We start from the raw sequence: 22243 nt of genomic DNA on the forward strand, positions 1-22243 counted from the left end.
TTTACAACCAGAAGCCCTTCTGCCAATATCAACAACTCAGGACCCAGGGTACCCAGCAGGCACATTCAGACATACAGGGAAGCCCTGGTCATGTGATGTCACAGCCCAAGCTCCATCCACGACCACTGTCTTGGGGAAGGCGGGGGTAACTGACGAGTTTAGAGCCAACATCAAACCACTCGGCCTGAGTCCTTCATCCTTCCGGGAGACCTTCAAAGGCAGCACAATAAGGTTCCAGGGTTGGCTGAGGTCACATGAGAAGTGACAGCCTATGCCAGGCAAGTCCACAGGAAAAGTTCACCCCCTATCAGCCTCTACCCCTCACATGACCCCACTCATGACCCACGCTGACTCATCCCCAAGGCCCGGGTGTCTCCTGGGCCTCAATGGACCCAAAGCTAGAGAAGACAGAAGAGAGGTCAGGACAATTTACAGCGATAAGTGACCCAGGGTGGCACCTGAGGCGATGGTGAGTTCAGCCGCCACTCAAGAGCTTCTCCTTGGTCCAACGTGGGAGACTGGCAGACAGACAGACATACCCTCAGTAGGGTAAGAAAGTGGAGGCGGAGACTACCGAGGGACTGTCTAGTCGGGGATCCTTCCACCTTCTGCCACCTAGGTGGTGTCCCCACAATCCCCCAGCCTGGATTCTGAGCCGCAAAAGACTGGGAGAAAACCTGGACTTGGTCTCTGGAGCCCCACCCCCACCCCACTCCCCAAGAGAGAGCTCAACACAACAGAAATGGCTCATTTAAACAGCCAGGGGTCTGAGACGGTCCAGCGGGAAAAGATGGTTGCCTCTTATGCCTGAGGATTGGGGTTGAAATCCCAAGGCTCATGGGAGAAGGAATGAACCAACCCCCTGAAATCTGTCCTCTGACCTCTACATACACCATGACAGACAGACAGACGGACAGACGGACAGGCAGACGCAATAATAAGAATAATAATTTTTAAAGAAATAAGCAGCAAGAGACAATTAGCAGATAGTTGTGTGCACCCTGCTTTTAAAAAGTAATTTCCCTCTGGCTCTTTAATTGGTTCATTCTCCCTGTTCTAGCTTCGGTTCTTCACGGAAACAATAGTAACGACGTGGTGATCAGACTCGGAGCTGTGATAAATGGAGGAGGGGTGTTTTTGAGACAGGCAACCTCACTGTGTACTGTGCAGAAAGGATGGCTGGTCCAGGCTGCAGTGCAGCCCTGCAGTGGCTGCACCAGGCTGGTGAGGCCCAAGGAAGGTCCACACGCCATCCCGCGCGTGCTACTCTGTCACCCGCTCTAGGGTCCGGCACACAGTGCTCACCTGTTCTGTTTCTCCAGGTGGTGTCCCACGCAGGACAGGGCTGCCGTGGTCTGTGTACCATCCTGCTCGATGTCCTCCTGCACCGCCCACTGGTTCTCGTTGCTCACCCGCACTGCCGTTATCTTCACGCCCGCAGCCGCCTTGATTCTATGATGTAAGAAGGAAGTAGATATATAAGAAATCAGGCTTTGCCTGGGCCAGCTCCATGGGAGAAGGCATCTGAATCACAAGGAGATCCCCTTCCCTGAAGGATGGAGGGAAGGGAGTCTATGAGTTGCTTCTAAGACTGACCTCAGGGACAGCAGGACAGCTCAGTGGGTGAAGACACTTGTGCCAAGCCTGACAACCCAGAATCCACAGGGTGAAAGGAGAGAACCAACTCCCTCAAGTTTTCCTCTGAACTCCACACACCATCAGGGCACAGGCCGCCACCTCCATACATACAAAATAAATGTATAAAAAAAATGCCTTTGATTTTCCAAGACAAGGCTTCTCTGTGTAGCTCTGGCTATTTGGGAACTTACTCTGTAGACCAGGCTGACCTTGAACTCATAGAGATCTGCCTGCCTCTGTCCTCCTGGGTGTTAGGATTAAAGGCTTGCGCCACCCCCACACCCCAGCTAAGAAAAAAAAAATAGTACTGACATGTCCAAACCATGTGCAGTGGGTTCTATGAGTAAACTATAGATTTGGAAAGCGGAGGCAGAATTGCTACAAGTTCAAGGCCAAACTGGGCTGCATAGGGAGACCCTGTCTCAAGAACAAATTAGCAAATAAGCAAGTCCTGGCCTTTTAACAAATGCCACAGCGTGTTGTCACCCACCTCCACGTTCTGTCGCTGGCTTTGAAATTCATAGTTTTATGCCTATCTTATCTTGATAGTAAAAAGAGAGGCAAGGACCAATAAGATGGCTCAGTGGGTAAAGACACTCACCAACAAGCCTGAAGACTTGAGTTCCAGCCCTGGGACCCACATGGTGGGAAGAGGCAACCGACTTGTGCAGTGTGTCCTCTGAGCTCCACGGGGGCACCATGGTACACACACCCCACACAGAGTGCTAATATATAAATAACCATCACGAAAAAATGGTAGGAGAAGCGAGGAGATCAGTAAGGGATCCATCCTAGGAGTGACTGACAGGTGAAGTGGGAGGGGGGTGATATCAGTCTGCACTGAGGCACCTGGGAGGCCCAGGAAGAAAAAGGAAAGACCCTTTCCCAGCAGAGTCTGCATCACGGGGCGTCTGGGCCAGAGTTCTGTCCTGAAGCCTGGCTCTGCCACCTGCCTTAAGGATTCTAGAGTGGACTAAGGGATACTAACCCCTACGTGTCTGTCAGATACAAAGAGGGGACTCTGACTCTCTCTCCCTTCCTGTGGTCGCCCGGCTCCGGCCTGAACAGCACACTCAAGAGGCTCCTATGTCACCCATCTGCCACCCCCTCCCCCGCTCCTGCATCTGAACACTCTTCCTGCTGGATCCTGGTCTTAACCTCATCTTCCACAAAGCCTTCTTTCTTGACACCATGACAGCCTAGGAGTTAATTTATGCATGCCATGAACAGAGGCGTCCTGTTCCATCTCTGCTTCCAGTCAAAGGAGCAAGAGAAGAGAATGTTCCAGAACCTGTGTCTACATTCAAAGCCCTTGTCACCGAAGTTTCACCCTCTGCCCTGTGGGTCCTCACTATTCTAACAACGCCAATGAATCTTCCCCAAATATAGCAGCTCAGAGTCTTTCCATCAAGCCCCTGGTGGTCAGAGGGAAAGCAGGTGCAGGCTAGCCCACAGAGACCCCTGTGAGTCCTGAGCTGCCCTATGGATGACAGTCCCTCATCCACAGTGGTCTCATGGAGATTAAGGATGCTCACAGGACACTGGGATGAAGGACCATCACTGATGGTCAAAATCAAATATGGAAACACCAACTACTCCCTAGAGACCTGCCTGGGCTTCTGGTCCCCCTCTGCTAAGCGTCCTGAGGTTTACTCTGAATCTCTAAGCAGAATCTTAGCAACTCCCTTTAGATATTTCCTGGTCCTGATTCTGGGCAGAAATTCTTTCCACCTCCCAGGGCAACAACAATGTCTTTGTCTCACTAGGCTGCTCTAGGAGACAGTGGACAACCAACCAATGCCTAGGTTATGGCAATACAATAATTACGTTCTCTCCCTCCCTCTCTCTCTCTCTCTCTCTCTCTCTCTCTCTCTCTCTCTCTCTCTCTCTCTTTCTCTTTCTCTTTCTCTTCCCTTCACCCCCCTCACACACTTCTGGCTGCAACAGCTCCTGATCCCACATCATCATCTGCAAAGGGACTGGGAGGAGAGGAGGGAAGAGAAACTGAGGTCGGGATGTAAAAAAAAATAATAATTTTTAATCACTATCTAATTACACTGGCTACTTTGTTTTACATAAAATATAAATAAAATCCCATAAATGCTAAGGAGGAGGAGGAAGAGGAGGTTGAGGGAAGGGAAGGGAAGGGGAGGGGAGGGAAGGGGAGGGAAGAAGGAGGGAAGGAAAGAAGGAAGGAAGGAAGGAAGGAAGGAAGGAAGGAAGGAAGGAAGGAAGGAAGGAAGGAAGGAAAAAAGGAAGAAGATTCTCCTGAGAAAGATCTTAAAGCCAGTTTGTACAAGCTGACTGTGACAGGTGTGTTTGTAATGGGTGAGGTTAATCCCATTATTATTGAGAGGTCTAAAAAGAAGGGGATGCTGAAAAGAAATTCAAGTTATAGCGGAAGAAATGCATGCTGGGTATTAAAAACACTTGTAAAGCCAAATTGTTGATACGCCGCCCATCTCTTAAGCATAAGTTATGAAATTCTTCTTAAATTTCATCTTAGTCTCCCAACTAAATCCTCCTTAACTTCAGGCTATATTTGTTAAAGCGATTTAAGCTCAGAGAAATTCAGGTCTTAAATATTCACTAACCTTGTTTTAGACCAAAAAAAAAAATCTTCAGGCTTGGGGATATTCTTAGCAGTTGGTATTTTAAAGCAACAATATCCGAAGCTACGTGGAGAGATTAGTGGCCCCGCTGATGTGGTGAGCTGGAGGGTTCCAAGGCTAAGCAAGAAAAGTTACCACCACAAAGTGTCCAGGACACATAAGGAGGGTTACCCAAGTGACTCGGTGATGTCTGCCAGGGAATGAAGCCATCAAAGGGTAGGGTTTGGGGGTTGGGGAGAGGGCTCAGTTTGTGAAGTGCTTGCTGCTGCTGTAGAGTTCCCCAAGTTGGGTTCCCAGCACACAGACCAGTAGGTTCCACAAACACCTCTAACTCCAGCTCCAGGGGGATCTGATGCCCGCTTCTGGTCCCTGCAGTAACTGCATAGCCGTACACAGAGAGATGGGTACCCAGATTCCTCCACCAGGTATCTGGAGGCTAGCAGAGGCAAGCCATGCTGAGAGCCCATTTTGAATGACTATTTAAATTTGAAAGATGGCAGAGAAAAGAATCCAGATGAGGAGACCTCCAAGCACCCGCCACATGGGACCTGCTGGGACACCCACAGAAAGGATGGGGGTCTCCCTTCTGCTCTCTCCCGTGTGGGTGCTGAAAACACATGTATTTTTGGCCTTTGGGTCAGAGAGAGAATAGGAGCCTCTTAAGGATCAAGCAGATCTCTGAGAAGCATGGGGCTCTGCTCTGAGAACGGGGATGAGTGGGGTCTTCTGCCCCCGGGTGCGAGCATCCCCAGCAGCACACGCCCACTTCAGGGAGGCCAAGCCAGGTGGGCACCACAGGGGGGACACTATCAAAGTGTTGACCTGCTGCAGCTAAAACTTTGGGGGTTTTGTTTGTTTGTTTGTTTTTTAATATATGGTCTCACCATGTAGCAGCCCTGGCTGTCCTGGAGCTCGCTATGTACCAGACTGAGCTGGAACTCACAGAGATCTGCTTGCCTCTGCCTCCCAAGTGCTGGGACTAAAGATGTGTGTCACCACAGCTGGGTATATATAGAAAATAGTATGGCTAGCGGCACTTTGTCTGCCTTCTTTGTCATACAAGCTGATGGTATTTGTGACGTCTCCCATTACTGTGACAAAATATCTCCTAAAAGCTATTCACAGAAAGGAGGCTTGTTTTGAGTCACATGGAAAAGGGCGCAGCCCATCACCGTGGGGAAGACATGGCCTCAGGACCATAAGGTGGCAGGACACATGGCATCCGCAGTCAGGAAGCAGAGAGAGATGCATGCTGGTGCCCGGCTCACTTTCTCCTTTTTATTCAGTCCAGGCTCCCAGCTCACAGGATGGTGCTGCCCACTTCAGGGCAAGTTTTCTCACCTTGATTAGCTCAATCTGAAACCCCCCTCATAGGCACGTCCAGAGCCTTGGTTCCTAATTGACAATAAATAATGTCAAGCTGGCAATATTAACTCTGAGCATGCCCAGGGAATGTCACCTCCCCACTCTAACTCAACTCCTGCTCTATGACCTTGATCTAAGCATGCTAGAGAGTGCGCCCATCCTCCTTCCTTCTTGACTTCTGACCTTAAACTGAGCATGGCTGGGAATGTGCTCCCCCACCACTGCCCAAAGGGTTTTCCTACTTGAAAGCATGCCATACAGGCTCCTCAATAAAATCGTCACACTTCCTGTGCTAGGGAGGGCATTTCTCTAGAGATAACACTCGTGTCTTCCTTTTTGCTTCTAGGTTCTCCTTGTTTGGGCTTTAGGCTAAGGTGAGAATCCTCCGACTTCCTTTGTCTCATTGCTCACCCTCATCTTCCATCCTAGAAAGTCAGCTAGGATGTGCACAGCTCGGGACAAATCAGAGGCACCACATTTTCTCAGCCAAAAGGATGATTCTGCGTATTTCGGATCCTCTCCCACACAGATGCCTGGATGCGGTCAGTTGCCTGATGGCGGGTAGCAGCCACTGGGAAGGGCAGTTTACAGAGCACCAGATGGCTGTGGTTGCATCCATTGCAAGTACAAACACTGCACTGCTCCAGGCAGGGTGTCTCTGAGTGCAGACCTGCAGTGAGTTTGTAACTGCTGCATGTGCCCCCAGAGGCTGAGCAACCCTTCTGCCCCCTGCTCCATGCCTCAGTGAGAACATCCTTATGGTGTTTTCCCAACCAATGCTAACTGCCATAGTTCAGAACTGTCTTCTCAGACACAAGCCACAGCATTTTCCACTCCCAGGCCTACAGGTGGGCTGCCTTTAGACATATCAGCTTCCCAAGGCTGTTGGAACCAGTAGCCAAAAGTTAAGCTCTCAAGGATGGAAGGTCATCGTCTTATGGTTCTGAGGGCTAGAACTCTGAATTTAGGTGTTAGCAAGGCTGAATTTTATGAAAGCTCTGAGAAAGAGCACTTTTATTTTTAATTATGCATATATGTGTGCTGAGCATGTGAGTGCAGTACCCGTGGTGGCCAGAAGAGGGCGACAGATCCCTTGGAGTTAGAGTTACAGGTGGTTGTGAGCTGCCTGACTCAGAAGCTCAGTGCTGCGGGAGCTACTTTTGCTCCTTCAACCAATGGCCTTTGAGATACCAGCCCACTGGGGTGTGGTATCTTTTGCTTTAAAAGAGCGGGGGCAGCCCTCCACTTGCTCTCTCTTGCTTCAGATTTTCTTTTGGCTATCAGACGCTTTTCCTGGTCATGCAGGAGGCTGTTGTCTAGGACGGTGATTTGTAAGTTTTTTCCCTTTAAATAAATAACCCTTTTATTAATCATAATTCCAAATTGGCGTGGGATTGTTTTGTGACTTACTTCATTAGTTCCAAACCCAGGCCCACTGCAAGAGCAATACATGTCCAAACTGCTGAGCATTCTCTCCAGCACCATGAAAGGAATCTTCCCTCTGCCCCTCTTGGAGTCTATGCCTTCCACATATACTTCCTTCTTCACAAAGAGAAGCAAGCTTATCTTGATTTCAGTGCCCTAAAAATAGGTAGCATCCAGTGAGGGAAGCTGGCCCACAGCTTGTCTTAGACTCTCTTCAGTCCTGATCCACACCATAGGCACTCTCTAGCTGGAAGCAACACACACACACACACACACACACACACACACACACACACACATCCAGGGAGCTCAACTAAACTGACACTAAGTAAGATCACAGCTTCAAGCATTCTGAGGCCAATCAAAATGCTGTGTGTCCTCCTGGGTAGTGATTGGTCCAAGGAGGCGTCATGTGACCCAACCAGAATTTCCCATCACTGGGCCTCAGTTGATTGGCTCACAGACAGACATGGGCAGGATTTGTCAGAGATTTTTTACTGGGGTATGTGTGTGCATGGGTGTGCACATGCATGTGTATGCATGTGTGTATATGTGGTGTGTGCCTGTCTATATCTCTGTATATCTGTCCATTTGCACACACACCGACGCAGAGACCAAACACCAAATGTCTTCTATTACTCTCTACCTTAGTCCTTTAAGATGTTCTCTCTCTATGGGGCTGGAGAAATGTCTCAGTGGTTAGAGCACTGCCTGTTCTTCCGGGAGACCCAGGTTCAGTTCCCAGCACCCACCACACAGTGGCTCACAATGGCCTGAACCTTCTTTCCTGGAGGTCGAAAGCCACTTTCTGCCTCCTCAGGCATCAGGCATACAAGTGGTGAACAAACATACATGCAAACAAAACACATATACACACAAAATAAACATAAAATTTAAAAATTGAGACACGGCCTCTCGCTGAACTTGAAACCTATCTTGAGGCTGCCAAAGTGACTAACTGGCCAGTAATCTTCCAGGATCTACCTGTCTTCGCCCCTCACAGGCACAAACAGTCATGCTGGACTTTTTCCATGGGAGCTGTGGATTTGGACTCAGGTCCCCAGGCATGTACAGAGGGCACTCTTTTTGTTTGTTTGTTTTGCTTTTTTTGCAAGACAGTGTTTCTCTGTGTAGTCTGGAACTTACTCCATAGACCAGACCAACCTCAAACTGCAGAGATCCACCTGCCTCTGTCTCCTTAGTGCTGGATTAAAGGTATGCACCACCACTGCCCATCAACAGCAAGCACTCAGCTCCACCCACTGAGTCATCTCCCTTCCCCCACCAGGCATCTCTGAGCCTAGCTTTCTTTCTACAAAATTGTAAGCACTCAATATGCCTGTGTTGGCTAATTTTATGTCAACTCGACACAAGTTAAAAGTCATCTGAGAGGAGGGAAGCTCAATTAAGAAAATGTCTCCGTAAGATCCAACTGTAAGGCATCTTCTTAATTAGTGACTGATGCAGGAGGATTCAGTCCATTGTAGATGGGGACATCCCAGGGCTGGTGGTCCTGGGTTCTATAAGAAAGCAGGCTGAGCAAGCTATGGGGAGCAAGCCAGTAAAGAGTACCCCTCTACGGCTTCTGTGTTAGTTCCTGTGTCCAGGTTCCTGCCGTGGTTGAACTCCTGTCCTGACTTCCTTTGATGATGAACTGTGATGTGGGCCCATACGCCAAATAAACCCTTTCCTCCCTAAGTTGCTTTGATCATGGTGTCTCATCAGAGCAATAGTAGCCCTGAGACAGTGTCTAACATATTCCTGGGTGTGGAAACAGTGAAAACGCAGAGGCAATAGGCTGGTGGACTGTTTTCTGGACATGTATGTGACCACCTAGATTCATCAAGAACTGGGGATGTCCCTGTTTACGGAGCTGCCCAGTTCCATAAACCAGTGATTCCCCCTAAGCCGCTGCAATCTAATATTAACAGACAAGATTCATCCAGTCTCTAACATTTCTACCATGCAGAGAGCCAGCTAAAATCCACCCCATGTTCACAAAAGTCACACAAAAAGTTAGCCCTGCAATTCAAGGGCAAGAGGAGGGGATGGAGAAAAGGCTGTTTAATATTCTCTCCATCCTTGTGAGGAAAGAAAGCAAATATTAAATCAAGGAAATCTCTGGAAACAGTCAGAGAGCTTGCCTTTGTCACATCCATCACTTTGGTAATAAATATTAATAAACAAACCTAAGGTAGAAAAAAATGCAATTCATAACTCAAAAGTAGCCTGACCTTTTATGGAATTAAACTCATTTTCTGTCAAGCCTGCTATTTGTAGACTGTTTCTGGTGACATACATTTTCACAGATCTCCCAAAGACTCTTCCATCGGGGTCTTCACAGCCACTCGTGAGCCACAATAAGATGCTTTCTTCTCTCTTAGACACACACAGGGGTTCATTTACTCTCATGTATGGCCTATGTCCTGGTTAAGGACACACTCTGCAACCAAAGTGTTCACAGTGACCAAGACACACACATGTGGGCAGGACACACAAGCAGAGAACTTTCTTCCAAGTTCTAGACCCACAGATGAGCAAATACTTGAAATCACCTCTTAGGGTCTCAAGGACGGAGCTGCACAGATGGCTCAGTGGTTAAAGAGCACTTATTGCTCTTACGGGGACCGAGATTTGATTCCTAGAGCCCACAGAGGACTCAGAGCTATCTGTAGCTCCAGTCCCAGGGGATCCAGCACCCTCTTCTGGCCCCAGTTGACACTTAATGTACATGGTACATATATATACATGCAGGCAAATAACCCATACATAAAAAATAATAAATAAATCTAAAAGAAAAAAGAAAAGAATCCCAATGATGATCATCCTTAAAATGTTCCTGGTTGACTTTGGAAATCAGTATGGCGGTTTCTCAGAAAACTGGGAATCAATCTACTGCAAGACCCAGCGATACCACTGTTGGGCAAATGCCACAAGGACATTTGCTCAATTGTGTTCATAACAGCATTATCCATAATATCCAGAACCTGGAAACAACCCCTCAACTGAAAAATGAAAAAGAAAATGTGGTACAGGACTGGAGAGATGGCTCAGCGGTTAAGAGCATTGCCTGCTCTTCCAAAGGTCCTGAGTTCAATTCCTAGCAACCACATGGTGGCTCACAACCATCTGTAATGAGGTCTGGCGCCCTCTTCTGGCCAGCAGGCATACACACAGAATATTATATACATAATAAATAAATAACTAAATAAATATTAAAAAAGGAAAGAAAATGTGGAACAATGGAGTACTACTCAGTGGTTAAAAAAAACACGGCATGTGCTCACTCATAAATATCCATTAGACGCAAAACAAAGGATACCAGCCTATAGTTCACGACCCCAGAGAAGCTAGATAACAAGGAGAACCCTAAGAGAGACACACATGGATCCCCCTGGGTAGGGGAAATAGACAAGATCTCCTGAGAAATCTGAGAGCATGGCAGAAGGGGGCAGAAGGGGAAGGGGAGGAGAACATGAGGGAAGGGGATAGTAGAGATGAGGGATGGACAGAGAGGAAGAGCAAGGAAAGAGGTATCTTGAGTAAGAGGGCCATTTGGGGGCTAGCGAGAAACCTTGCACTAGGGAAATTCCCAGGAATTCACAAAGTTGACCCCCAGCTAAGACCCTAAGCAATAGTGGAGAGGGTGCCTGAACTGGCCTTGCCCTGTAACCAAATTGATGACTGCCTTAATTATCATCATAGAACCTTTAACTGATGGAAGCAGATGCAGAGATCCACAGCTAAGCACTGGGCCGAGTTCCTGGAGTCCAGTCAAAGAGAGGGAGGAGGGATCGCATAAGCAAAGGGGTCCAGACCATGATGGGGACACCCACTGAAACAGCTGATCTGAGCTCGTGGGAGCTCACTGACTCCAGACTGACAGTGGGGGAACCTGCAGAGGACCAAACTAGGCCCTTGGAACGTGGATGACAGTTGTGTGGCTGGGGCAGACTGTGGAGCCACTGGCAGCGGGACCAGGATTTATCCCTAGCGTGTGAACTGGCTTTTTGGAACCCATTCTCTATGAAGGGGTATCTTGTTCAGCCTAGATATAGGGGGAAGGACCTTGGTCCTGCCTGAAAGTGATGTGCCAGACTTTGTTGGCCCCCCATGGGAAGCCTTATCCTGAGTAGTGGATGGGGGTAGGATGGGCGGAAGGTGGGGAGATCACGAGAGGTGTGGGAGCTAGGATTGGTATGTAAAATGAGAAAACATTGTTTTTAAAAATTAATTTAATTTAAAAAAAGAAAACAATGTTCCTGACTGGGAAGCAGAGGCAGGCAGATCTCTGAGTTGGAGGCCAACCTGGCCTACATAGTGAGTTCCAGGACAGCCAGGCCTACATAGAAAAACCCTGTCTCAAAAAAAAGCCCAGCCACTCCCCTAAAAAAGAATAAATGTTCCTGGCTGAACTACGCCTCAACCACTCATACTCACAAACAAAGCCACCTCATGTCTCTTGTCCCTTTTCAGAAAGGACTACCAGCCATGGAATGACCCAAGGCAGGAATTGGGCACACACCTTGACACTTGCATGGAGTTCAGAGGACGACTCTCAGGAGCCTGTTCTTCGACGGTGGCTTTTGGGAATTGAGTCAGGTCACCGGCCTGGGCAGTTAGCACTTTTACAGGCTGACCCATCTTGCCACCCCCTACTTCTTTACTTCTTAATATTCAAATCTATTTCCACCCTCATTTGACCAGACTGAAGTATTTCCAACAGTAGGCAGTGTTCCCTCTCAAACCACCCCTCACCAAGGTCTCCTGCCCTGGTTCAAGGACAGAGAGGTGGGGTTCTCTACACAGAGAGAGGTGCAAAGAACAGGAAGCAAACAGACCTCTCTTCATCCGCCCTTGTGGGTTGCTCCTCAGGGTCATCACGTTGGCTCCCAGAGTCCCTTGGGGTCAGTGGTAGAATGAGGTAGGACTCTGATGCTACTCCCGCCAGGCTTGAAGCCAAGAGAACTTTCAGAAGGCCACCCTGATCCCATCTTGTGAGACCCCAAGGCAGTGAACTCAAGTGCCTCCAGAGTCCGGGCAGAGCCACTCGGGGGGCTTGGTGGGTGGATTCCCCCGTGAGCTGATAACAAGCGCGGGCATTCAAAGTGTACGCCACCTTTACATTTTCATTACCGAGAGAGACTGTGGATGGGAGGTGACCAGCTGCTTCCAGTTCTTGCCTTGACTTCCCTGCTATGATGGACTGTGACCTGGAGTTATGAGGAAAACAAACAAACCAACGAACCCTTTCTCCCCTGTAGGTACCAAGGTCTTTTTCCTTTCTTCCTGGCGATTTGCAGGGCCGTGTGACCTCCGGCTCCCTAGAGATTCTGCACTAGCACTGGCTTGAGGGGCTAGCTTAGGAAGAACCTGGCTCTCTTTGTTATGGTGATTCCACCTGTATTCAAGGTTCTAGCAGTGGGTTCCACACGCCTGGCCCCTCCCAGCTGATTCTGCCTGAGGCACCGGGGCCTGTATTCTCCTTCTCCTGCTCCTGATGGGAGGAGGCCTTGCCCTTTTGATCCCCCTTGCCCACTGGTATAAATACCCGACTTGAGTTTAATAAAGTGGCCATTTACTCTTGGTAAGTGAGCAAGGTCTCTCTTTTGTGTGTGTCTGTTTTAAACCCTCAGGACAATCGTCCATTCTTGTGGGCCCGAGTTCGGGAAGGCGCGTCTGGATCAGGTGTGGGTATCCACAGAAGAGGCGGGGTCCTACACTCCCCCAAGTTGCTTTTCATCGGGGACCAGGGCAAGAAATGAATGATCTGCCTCTTTCGTCCCGACCCCACCTCCCGCTGCTCCACCATCTTTCCGTGAAACCAGACTGCGCTGGTTCAAGATTCAAGCCAGGGACGCTCAGAACCACAAACATGTGAACCTTTGTCCCCAGTTGGTGACGCTGCTGTGAGGCAGCATAGAACCTCTGGGAGGCGGGGCCTCACTAGAGGAAATGGACTGCCGGAGGCCTTACCCAAAGGTATGCACCGCCTGGCTTCCGGCCCAAGGTCCCTCTGCTCCCTCATGGGCAGGAACTGTGTGATAAATGGCTGCCTCTCGTTCCTGCGGCCTTAGACCAACTGAGTCCTTCCGCCAGGCCTCACACTGTGATGGTTCAAGTCCAAATGCACTGTTTCTCCTTCAGCTCCCTCCCATGGTCACTCTGGATCTGCATGGATAGTCTAGCTAAACTGCCAATGCCACACTAACTTGTTTCTTCCTGTGGATTTCCCCGCAAGGTCCCGTCATCATCCTGACTTATGTAAGGGAAGACCGAGGCACAGAACACAAGGTGGAACACTGAACTAAGCCACCTGTCCTCCATCTTGATTCTCTAGGGTGTGTCACTCAGCATCCACAATGCTTTTGCCTCCCTCCTCCAGTTGAGCCCGTAATCCATACCCTGGCCTTGATAAGGACTTCCTCCCCCTAAAGTTCCCTCTGCCTCGGTTTCTCCTTGCCAAGCAAGGCAAATGTCCTGCTGCCTCTTCCTAGAGCGAGTCCACATTAGTGTGGAACAGAAACATCCTTTAGGACAGTGACTCCCAAAATTCCCATGGTCTCCCACGAGCAGAGGTTCACAGGGCAGTTGTGTGCCAAGGCATTTAGAAGACACAGGCTACCGGCTCATCTCTAGGGAAATCTTATACTGTGAGTGTGGGTGGCTGAGTCTGCATTTCACCAACCCACCCATCCACAAGTGGGTTCTGCCACCATCATCCTTAGCTTGGGCTTAGAGAAAGAGGGGTGGACAGCTGGGGAATCTGGGTATGATGCCTAGTTTTGTCAGATCACCTGGAAAGGAAGTCTCAATGAGAGGTTGTCTAGATTAGAATGGCCTGTAGATTAGAATTGTCTACGTTAGTGTGAAGACCCATGCCCGCTGTGGGCGGCACCATTCCCTAGGCAGGATGGCTTCTCAACTGTCTAAGAGTGGAGAAATTGAGTTGAAGGCTGGCGTGCATGTGTTCATCCAAGGCCTTCTGCTCTTGACTGTGTACATGAGGTAAATGGCTGCTTCCAGTCCATGCTGGCTTGACTCCCCCACAATGATGGACTGTAACCTGATATTGTAAACCAAAAAAATCCTTTCTCCCTTAGGTTGGTTTTAGGGGGGGATGTTCTATCACAGCAAGAGAAAATGAAGCTAAGACACTGGGTCCCTCGGGTTCCTTTCCCACCACCTATGCCACAGATGCCAACTGTTTCCACAGATTTTGTTTCAAATCATTCTTTGTGTGGAAGATAAGGATTCCCTATGCAGCTCAAGCCAGCCTCGAATTCATAGTGATCCTCCTGCCCCAACCTCCCAAATGCTAGGATAATAAGAATTTACCACAAACGCACCTACTTTAGATTACCTGGATGCCCATGTGTGGGTGCTCCTGCAGGCAAGCTCACTGGCTGGAAACTGGGCCTGGGTACATCTGTGAATGTGTACTGGCCTCTGTAGATGGTGCTAATGTGACCTGTGATTCCCACAGGGGTCCCTCAGTGTTCCCATTTAATGACAGACTTCCTTCAACCCTCAGAAGAGGAGAGGGCCATGGACAAGCTGGCTCCTGTGAACACCTCCCTCAGCCTCAAGCTGAGTCACTCCCTCAGGCAATTCCCTCTGGATTCATCGCATATGCCTTCAGGAAGCGGGAGTAACTCCCATATTAAAGGGGAGAAAATTGCAACAAGGGAAGTTGAACTATCTCCTGTTCCAGACAGCTGACCACAAGCAAAGAGGGCTGAGCAGGAGGCCACAGATGGCCATCTCAGACTCAACCAGCCAGTGAGTGATGTCTGAAGAAACAAGTTCAAATGCAGCTTCGTCTGAGGCTGATTCCATTCATCAGTTAGAGCGCTGCTTCTCAGTCTTCCTAATATAGCTCCTCACATTTTTGCTGACACCCCCCCACCCAGAAACATAAAATTATTTTGTTGCTACTTCATAACTGCAATTTTGCTATTGTTACAAATCATGAAAAATACCTGTTATTTTTAATGGTCTTAGATGACCCCTTGAAAGAGTGATTCAACCCCCAAAGGGGCCAACGACCCACGGGTCAAGAACCACTGAGCTGGAGGGACACACACTGCCCCTCAACCTCCCTGATCCTGGAAATCCCCAATCATCCTGTCTCCTTTTTGCTTTGTTCCAGGTACCATCTGCATAATTACTTCCTATTTGTCTTTAAAGCTGGCCAGCTTTACATTGCTTTATATCACCTTCTCTAGGGAGAGAGCAACACATCCACTCTTGCCGTGAAAACCAAAGCAGCCTCGCTTTCCATAAAGAGAAGAAAACCCTAAAATAAGAACAATGAAAACAGAACAATGTTACTGAATTTCAGCCAGTTGCTGCAGCCTGCCAAGGGCTCGCAGCCTGGGCCGTGGGTTCTTGTTGTTCCCAACACAATAAAGCAACAGATGAGATTCACAGGTGGCTGCGGGACACCCTAGACCATCTCCCTGGAGCACCTGGGATGGAAGGCACACAGAACCCAGGGACCAAAGATAAGCCCTTGGCCTCGGTAACCCTCACCCCCATGTGCACTCTAGGTACCACCTAAACTCCACTTTCCGCGGCTGGCACTTCCCCAGGTGTAAGGACACACTATAACCAACATCACTGAAGCATGGTGACTTTGGGGAAGAGGCTGACCTAACAAAACACAGCCCTCTCGGAAACCTGGAGGTGACTAAGTGTTGGTGCTAGGTCTCACCCAACCAGGCTGTGGCTTCCTCTGAATGCCTGTCCCGTCACCATGGCAACATGAAGCTGCTGCTGCACAGTTAAACTTCCTTCCTTATTGAGTGTCCCAGTGTGCCGCGGGCTCCTTCAAGACCACGGCAGCCACCGGTTACAGAACAAGCCACCTGGGCTGCTAATTACGTAACCTCTCTGGTGCCACACACACCTGCGGCCTGCTTCCTCTCTCCCGTGGCAGTGCCGTTTCTTTTAGGCTCAAAAGCAGAGGAGGGCGATGCTCTGTCCCTGGCTGTAATTAAACGTACGTGTTCTTTCACAGTGGAATGAACCTCTGTGCAGTCGTCTAGGGGGTCTCTGAGGCAGAAATTGACAATGGATAATAACAAAGTAGGGTATGACTGATGATGAGGTAGGGTAAGGCAGATATAAAGCTGATAACAAGGTGAGGTATGGGCTCTTCTGACCCCTGGAAAGCTTAGTTCCCCATCTCTGTGGGGGTGGTGTCTGTGTGTGTGTGTGTGTGTGTGTGTGTGTGTGTGTGTGTGTGTGTACACGCATGTGTGTATGTGTGTGTACATACACACCTGTCCGCATGAGCATATGCACCTATGCACAGGTATGTGGAAGCCAGAGGTCACCCTTGGATGTTGCTTCTAGGGTGCAATCACCTTGTTGTGAGACAGGGTCTCTGTGTGTGTGTCTGTCTGTGTGTGTCATCATTTCTTTGTGAGTCTGTCTGTCTTTGTGTGTGTGTCTCTCTCTCTCGTTGGCCTGGAACTTGAAGAATAAGCATAACAGCTAATAATCCTGGTTGTCAGCTACATCTGGAATCAACTAAAACCCAAACCGCTGGGCATTCAAGAGGGCTCTTCTTGGTCAGATTTCTGGAAGCAGGAAGACCTGGGCTAGACCTCCTGGTGGCAGCTCAGATGAAAGGCAGGGAGGACAAGGAGGAAGGCAACTTTGCTTGCCCTCCCTCTCACTGGCAGACTCATCTGTCCTGCTGCTGTAACTGCTCTTAGATCCCAACATGGGCTGAGAACCAGCAGCTCTCCAGGAATTCTCCAGAACTTCGGCAGCAGACTGGGACCTCAGAGACACGCAGCCTCACAGCCTGAACGACGGTCAGGAGGCAGCCATTGCTGGACTGCCCAGACTGCATCCTGTGAGTCAACTCTAAGGACCCTTTTAACATACTTGTTCATCCTGGCAGTTCTGCCCCTCAGAGAACCCTCACTAATAGAGGAGACCTGGCCGACCAGTGCGTCCTACGGAGCCTTCCAGCTCCACCTCCTCAGTGCTGGGATTGCAATCTCACATCACCATGCTCACTTTGTGTTGGTGGTGCGGTGGTTTTTTTGTGTTTGTTTGGTTGGTTTTGGGTTTGGGTTTTGTTTTTTGGGGTTTTTAAAAATTTTTTTTGCATGGGTCCTGGGGGTGGAACTCAGGTCCCCTTGTTTACAAGGCAAGAAATTTACCCACTAACCCCTCTTCCAAGCCCACCTAGCATTTGGGTGAGTCCTGGGTGTTCAACTGTGCCACCCAGGACCGTATATTCAAAGGCACCATCCAGGACTGTGCATTCGAATGAACATCCTCTCACCACAGGTTGGCCCCAAGCATGAGGCTGATTCCCACACTAATTTCTCACCCACATTTATACACAGACATGGATTTTTTTTAATCTCAGTTCAACTATTCCAGTACATTGTGTCTTATCTAGATACCGCAAAATTTCCATAACAGCAGAATTTACATACAGATGGCACATAAATAACGCTTGCCTGTGGCTTGGTCTGCGGTTCTTATGGTCAGCGGGTCCTATTAGGGCTTTATGAACTCACTCAGTGACTGAACGCTCCACCTGCCCCGACAGACTGCTACCGTACAAGCCAGCCCAGCTCCAAAGTGAAATTAATTCTCAGCCGTTCTTCTGCGATGTGAAGGCACCAAAATTGAGTTTCTTCTGCATGCAATGCTAGAAATATTTCTCACTTCTCATTCAAACCACAAATGGTGGGCTCCTCTCTTTCTCTCTCTCCAATCCATTTTCCTTAATACCATACAAGTGCAATTATCATCTGGGGCACAGACTGACCAGTACAGTGACTGCCACATGGAAGTCGGTCCAGGCAAGAAGGAAAGAAGGGGGCAGTTTCTTGTAGCACGAATTCTAATTGGTATTAATAATAAAAACCCAGACACAAATATAGAGGTTAATGCTGAAGATTCAAGAAGTGGCAGCCACTGGGGAGTTCTTTTACCTCTGCCAATGCTCAGACAGAAAGGGGCGATTCTGTCCACAGACCGCATCTCCCAAGTGAATCTGTCTCCACCCGCCTTATATTCCTCTCTCCACCCAGCCATATCACTCCTGTCTCCACTTCCCGAGTGCTGAGATTAAAGGTGTGTGACCCCAAGTGCTGGGCTCACCTCTGTGTAACATCTGTTTCACTTTTAGACAGATTCAATCTTGTGTAGCCCAGGGTGGCCTTGAACGAACAGAGATCCCTCTGCCTCTGTCTCCCAAGTCCTGGGATTAAAGGTGTGCACCACCACCCCCTGGCCTCTAGTGGCTTGGCTCTGCACTCTGATCTTCAGGCAAGCTTTATTTGTTAAAACACAAACAAAACATCACTACAGTTTCTACAATGCAAGATGAACTGGGAAGGCCAACTGCAGCCCAGAGCAGCCCCCAGAGGTGCCAGACCACCTCTGCAAGCTGAACCCTGGCAAGATGCACTGAAGACTCCTTACCGTCTGAAGCAGCTGCCTTCTGTGTCTACACAAGGAAAGCAGTGTTTGTGAGTAAGCCGGGGTAAGGTCGGCCCTGTCCATGCTTGCGAGAGAGGATCCAGATGGGTCACAGGATGACTCCACCCAGGAGAATTTTAACAAAAAGTCACAAGTTACAGGATCAAGAGGAACAAGTCCCCGCTGAGAGAGTGCCAGGGTGCTGGGAGGTGGGGGCTCATCTTTCCAGCACATGCTCAAGCCCCCACATCTAAAGGGACCCCCTAGGCGGGAAATCCAGAGCAAGACACCTGCACGCTGTCCACCTGCTGAGCATGGCTGCAGCACATCAGGCCACAAACTGAGCTGCAAGCATTCACTCTTAAAAAATCAGGGTAATGAAGGAGAGGACGGAGGTGAGAGAGGTTAGTTTAAAACAAAGCAAAGTGCTGGGGGATGTGGGAACAGCGAACGTTTTACTGATGGAGCCGGCTCCCTTAAAATACCTGTGTGGGCGTCGCCTCTTGCTTAAGCTCCTCCTTCCATTTGAACCCGCCCCCTTCACCCACGCTTCAGGGCCCAGCTAGTTGGCCTGCAGTGTAAACACACACACACACATACATACACGGCAAGGGGCTGACCTCCTACTCTGGCTTCAATCTGCTCATTCTCTGGAGAGATCAGAAAAATGCCTGCTTTTGTAAATATGTTTTATTGCAACCCACTCCCTAATACTGGATGCTTTCAGGCCATAACAATAGAGCTGAGAAATCATCAGAGGGACAAAAGGGTGGCACAAAAAGCTGAGTCACCACTGGACACTTTTCAGAATGTCTCCCAAAGCCCAGCTGTCATCTCCCTTGAGTCTCACATGAGGGTCTCGCTGCACTGGGCTCCCAGCCTGCAGAACTCTCAGTACTAGGCAACCCCACCATCCTTGTACTGAGACAAGAACTCCAGAGTGACCCACAGCAAGAGAGAGCTGTCCCCAGAAGGGCCCCAGATGCCTGAGAGTGTGTCTGGAAAAGTTTGATATTGTCAACACATACTTGATGCATGCCCCCCAATCCCACCCCCCCCCCCCTCTTTGTTTTTGTTTTTTGTTTGTTTGGTTGGTTGGTTGTTTTGGTTTGGTTTTCCAGACAGGGTTTCTCTGTAGCTTTGGTGCCTGTCCTGGAACTAGTTCTTGTAGACCAGGCTGGCCTCGAACTCACAGAGATCCGCCTGCCTCTGCCTCCCAAGTGCTGGGATTAAAGGCAAGCGCCACCACCTGGCTTCTAATCCCCTTTTCTAAAAGCATTCACTGAACCGTAAACACATATCTCTTACAGCCCACAAATGTCTCTCTCAAGGACCCAAGAGCCATTTCTTTGAAACAGAATCCCTGGGAAAGACAGGGCTCTGACTCCTAGGCTCTGGGCAAAGCAGACCTCTAACTTAGCCACAGCCCGCCAGCAGAGGAAACCGCTGCCTCATCCACACCGCCAACCCCCAGCCCGTTGTCACTCCGCTTCCATTGTCTTCCCTGTCCTCCCCTCTCTAAAACCGCCCTCGTTCCCATAGGAACAGAGGTCAACTCTTTGCTGTTGGTAATTACTAGATAAAACCCATCCTCGCCACCTTAACTAGAATCCAACACATGAACCTCTAATGAGCACTGGACAGTGATCGAGTGACCTGCTCCATTCTAGCAGCCAACAGCCCAAGGTTCACCAAGAGCCAAGTCTCCTCCCACCGGATGTCCCAAAACTGCTTACCGAAGAGTGAACTGGTCTGCCCTTGAGCCACTGGCCAGAGAAACCAAAAAGGTAGCCGTGTCCCCTTCTCGGATGAGGTTCAGAGGAATGGAGAGAGCGACATTGTCATCGAGGCTCACCAAGGACCACCGCAGGTCGTCCTGGGTAGGGTAGACCACCACACTGCCAATCCTCTCCCGGGCGGGGAGCACCTGCTGAGGCTCCTCCTGCTCTGAGTGGATGTTGTTTTCCCATTTACCCTCCTCCTCCAGCGGGCACTGACCAGCCTCATTGGCTGGATAAAGTGCAAAGAAGAGTTCCATGGCCGTACCACCCAGCAGCGCCGGGATCTCCTCCTCGGGTTCCAGGTCCAGACCGGAGCTGAACCACTCAGGCAAGAGTTCCAGTTCCGCCACACACAGCCCAGGGGCCCCCTGCAGCCGGCAGCTGGCCGCCACCTCCCTGGCCTCTGGGAAAGCAAACATCTTGACACAGGGGAGATCATCCCCAGGGTCACTGTCATCCCAGCCCATGCCAGTGACATAGAACAGTGTCTGCACTTTGGGTCTGTTGGAAAAGATGGAACTGTCGAGGATGTGGGATTTGAGCCTCCAGTTGAAAGGGAATCTCTCCATGTTTCCAAAAGGGGTGGGCGTGAGCAGGAAGTCCCAAGGTACTGTCTTCTCCACAGAGAAGGGGCCGTAGCTGGCGTTAATGGCGGGAGGGCTCTGGGCTCGGTGGATGAAGAGTGTAGCGGATCGGGCCTGCAGGCTGGCGTTGCGCATGAGGTCCTGGTTGGCCTCCTTGAGGAAGAATGCCTCTTCTGCGTCAGAGACGTGGAAGCTGGCTGGGAGATAGGCAGGCAGCGAAGAGAACCTCTGCAGGTTGTCTGCAACCCCTCGACCCGTGCTCTCTGCACAAGAAAGGAAAGTAGAGGCAGGGTCAGGTTCTGTTCTGAGACACTGGGAAACGAACAAACGAAACGCCATCTCCACCCACCATCCCAGCGAGGGCCACACAGCCTTTCTCCTCCCTCTCTGCATGGAGAAAGCCAAAGAAGCCCAAGAATCTTCCAATAAAGTCCACTTCAGAATGCAAAGTAGACTAACTGTCCCCAAAATCTAACAGTACTGCGGTTAAACAGTTGCCTTTTCAGGGGAGAAGTGTTAATTCTTCCTATCCAAGGGAGGCAAGCATAGGGAATGAGTGAGAAACCCAGGACACCGCTTGGTTTGGGTTATACACATTCTGTTCTTCAAACAATGTATTCAGCAGCTGTTAACTGTGCACACAATACTCTCTGAGCAGTGCACTCACCAACCTTGTACCCATACCAACTCAGGCTACACTTACAGACCTCTCTGAATAATAGAATAGGTTTATCTCTGTTGTATGTGTGTGTGCATGCATGTGCGTATGTGTTTCTGTGTGCATGGTATGTGTGCATATATGTATTGTTTATGGTATGTGTGTTTGTGTGTATGTAGGTATATTTGTGTATGCATATGTTTGTGGTATACAGGTATGTGTGTGACCCAGGCTCCACATATGAGTGAAAACATGATACTTAGCTTTCCAAGTCTGGATTACTTCACCAGATGAAATTCAAATTAGAATCTGCTTGGGTATGCTGATTGGGGGTTGGCTCCCAAACCAGGAAATTAAATCCCAGGTGAATTTTGCACCACAGTGAACAAGAAAAGATAATAATCTCTTTGGAGGGACTTTTTTATGCACCATGCTGAGCTTTTTATATATAATTTATTTAACTTTATTTCATGTGCATTGGTGTGAAGGTGTCAGATTCTCTGGGACTGGAAATACAGACAGTTGTGAGCTGCCATGTGGGTGCTGGGAATTGAACCCAGGTCCTCTGAAAGAGAAGCCAGTGCTCTTAACCTGAGCCATCTCTCCAGCCCCTCTTTGGAGGGACTTTATGTGCCCTGGGCCCTTCTATGGATCTGGTTGTACCTTCTCCTTAAGTGAAGGCAATATCCAGAGCAGTGTTTAAATTCTCATTTATTTAGAAAT

General features: G+C 49.4%; 1 protein-coding gene across 1 annotated transcript in view; it reads right to left on the reverse strand.

Moving 5' to 3' along the window:
• The window catches only part of Tmem132b (transmembrane protein 132B), a 280169-nt gene that overhangs the window by 161899 nt on the left and 96027 nt on the right, over positions 1–22243 (reverse strand). Inside the window, exons 2-3 of the mRNA XM_087903622.1 lie at positions 20234–21125; positions 1306–1452 (exon numbers count right to left, since the gene is read on the reverse strand). Of these exons, the coding sequence (XP_087759748.1) occupies positions 1306–1452; positions 20234–21125 (1039 nt within the window). The remainder of the gene's footprint in view (positions 1–1305; positions 1453–20233; positions 21126–22243) is intronic.

The sequence above is a fragment of the Myodes glareolus genome, chromosome 2 (assembly GCF_982192425.1).
Source record: "Myodes glareolus chromosome 2, mMyoGla1.1, whole genome shotgun sequence".
Classification (NCBI taxonomy): domain Eukaryota; kingdom Metazoa; phylum Chordata; class Mammalia; order Rodentia; family Cricetidae; genus Myodes; species Myodes glareolus.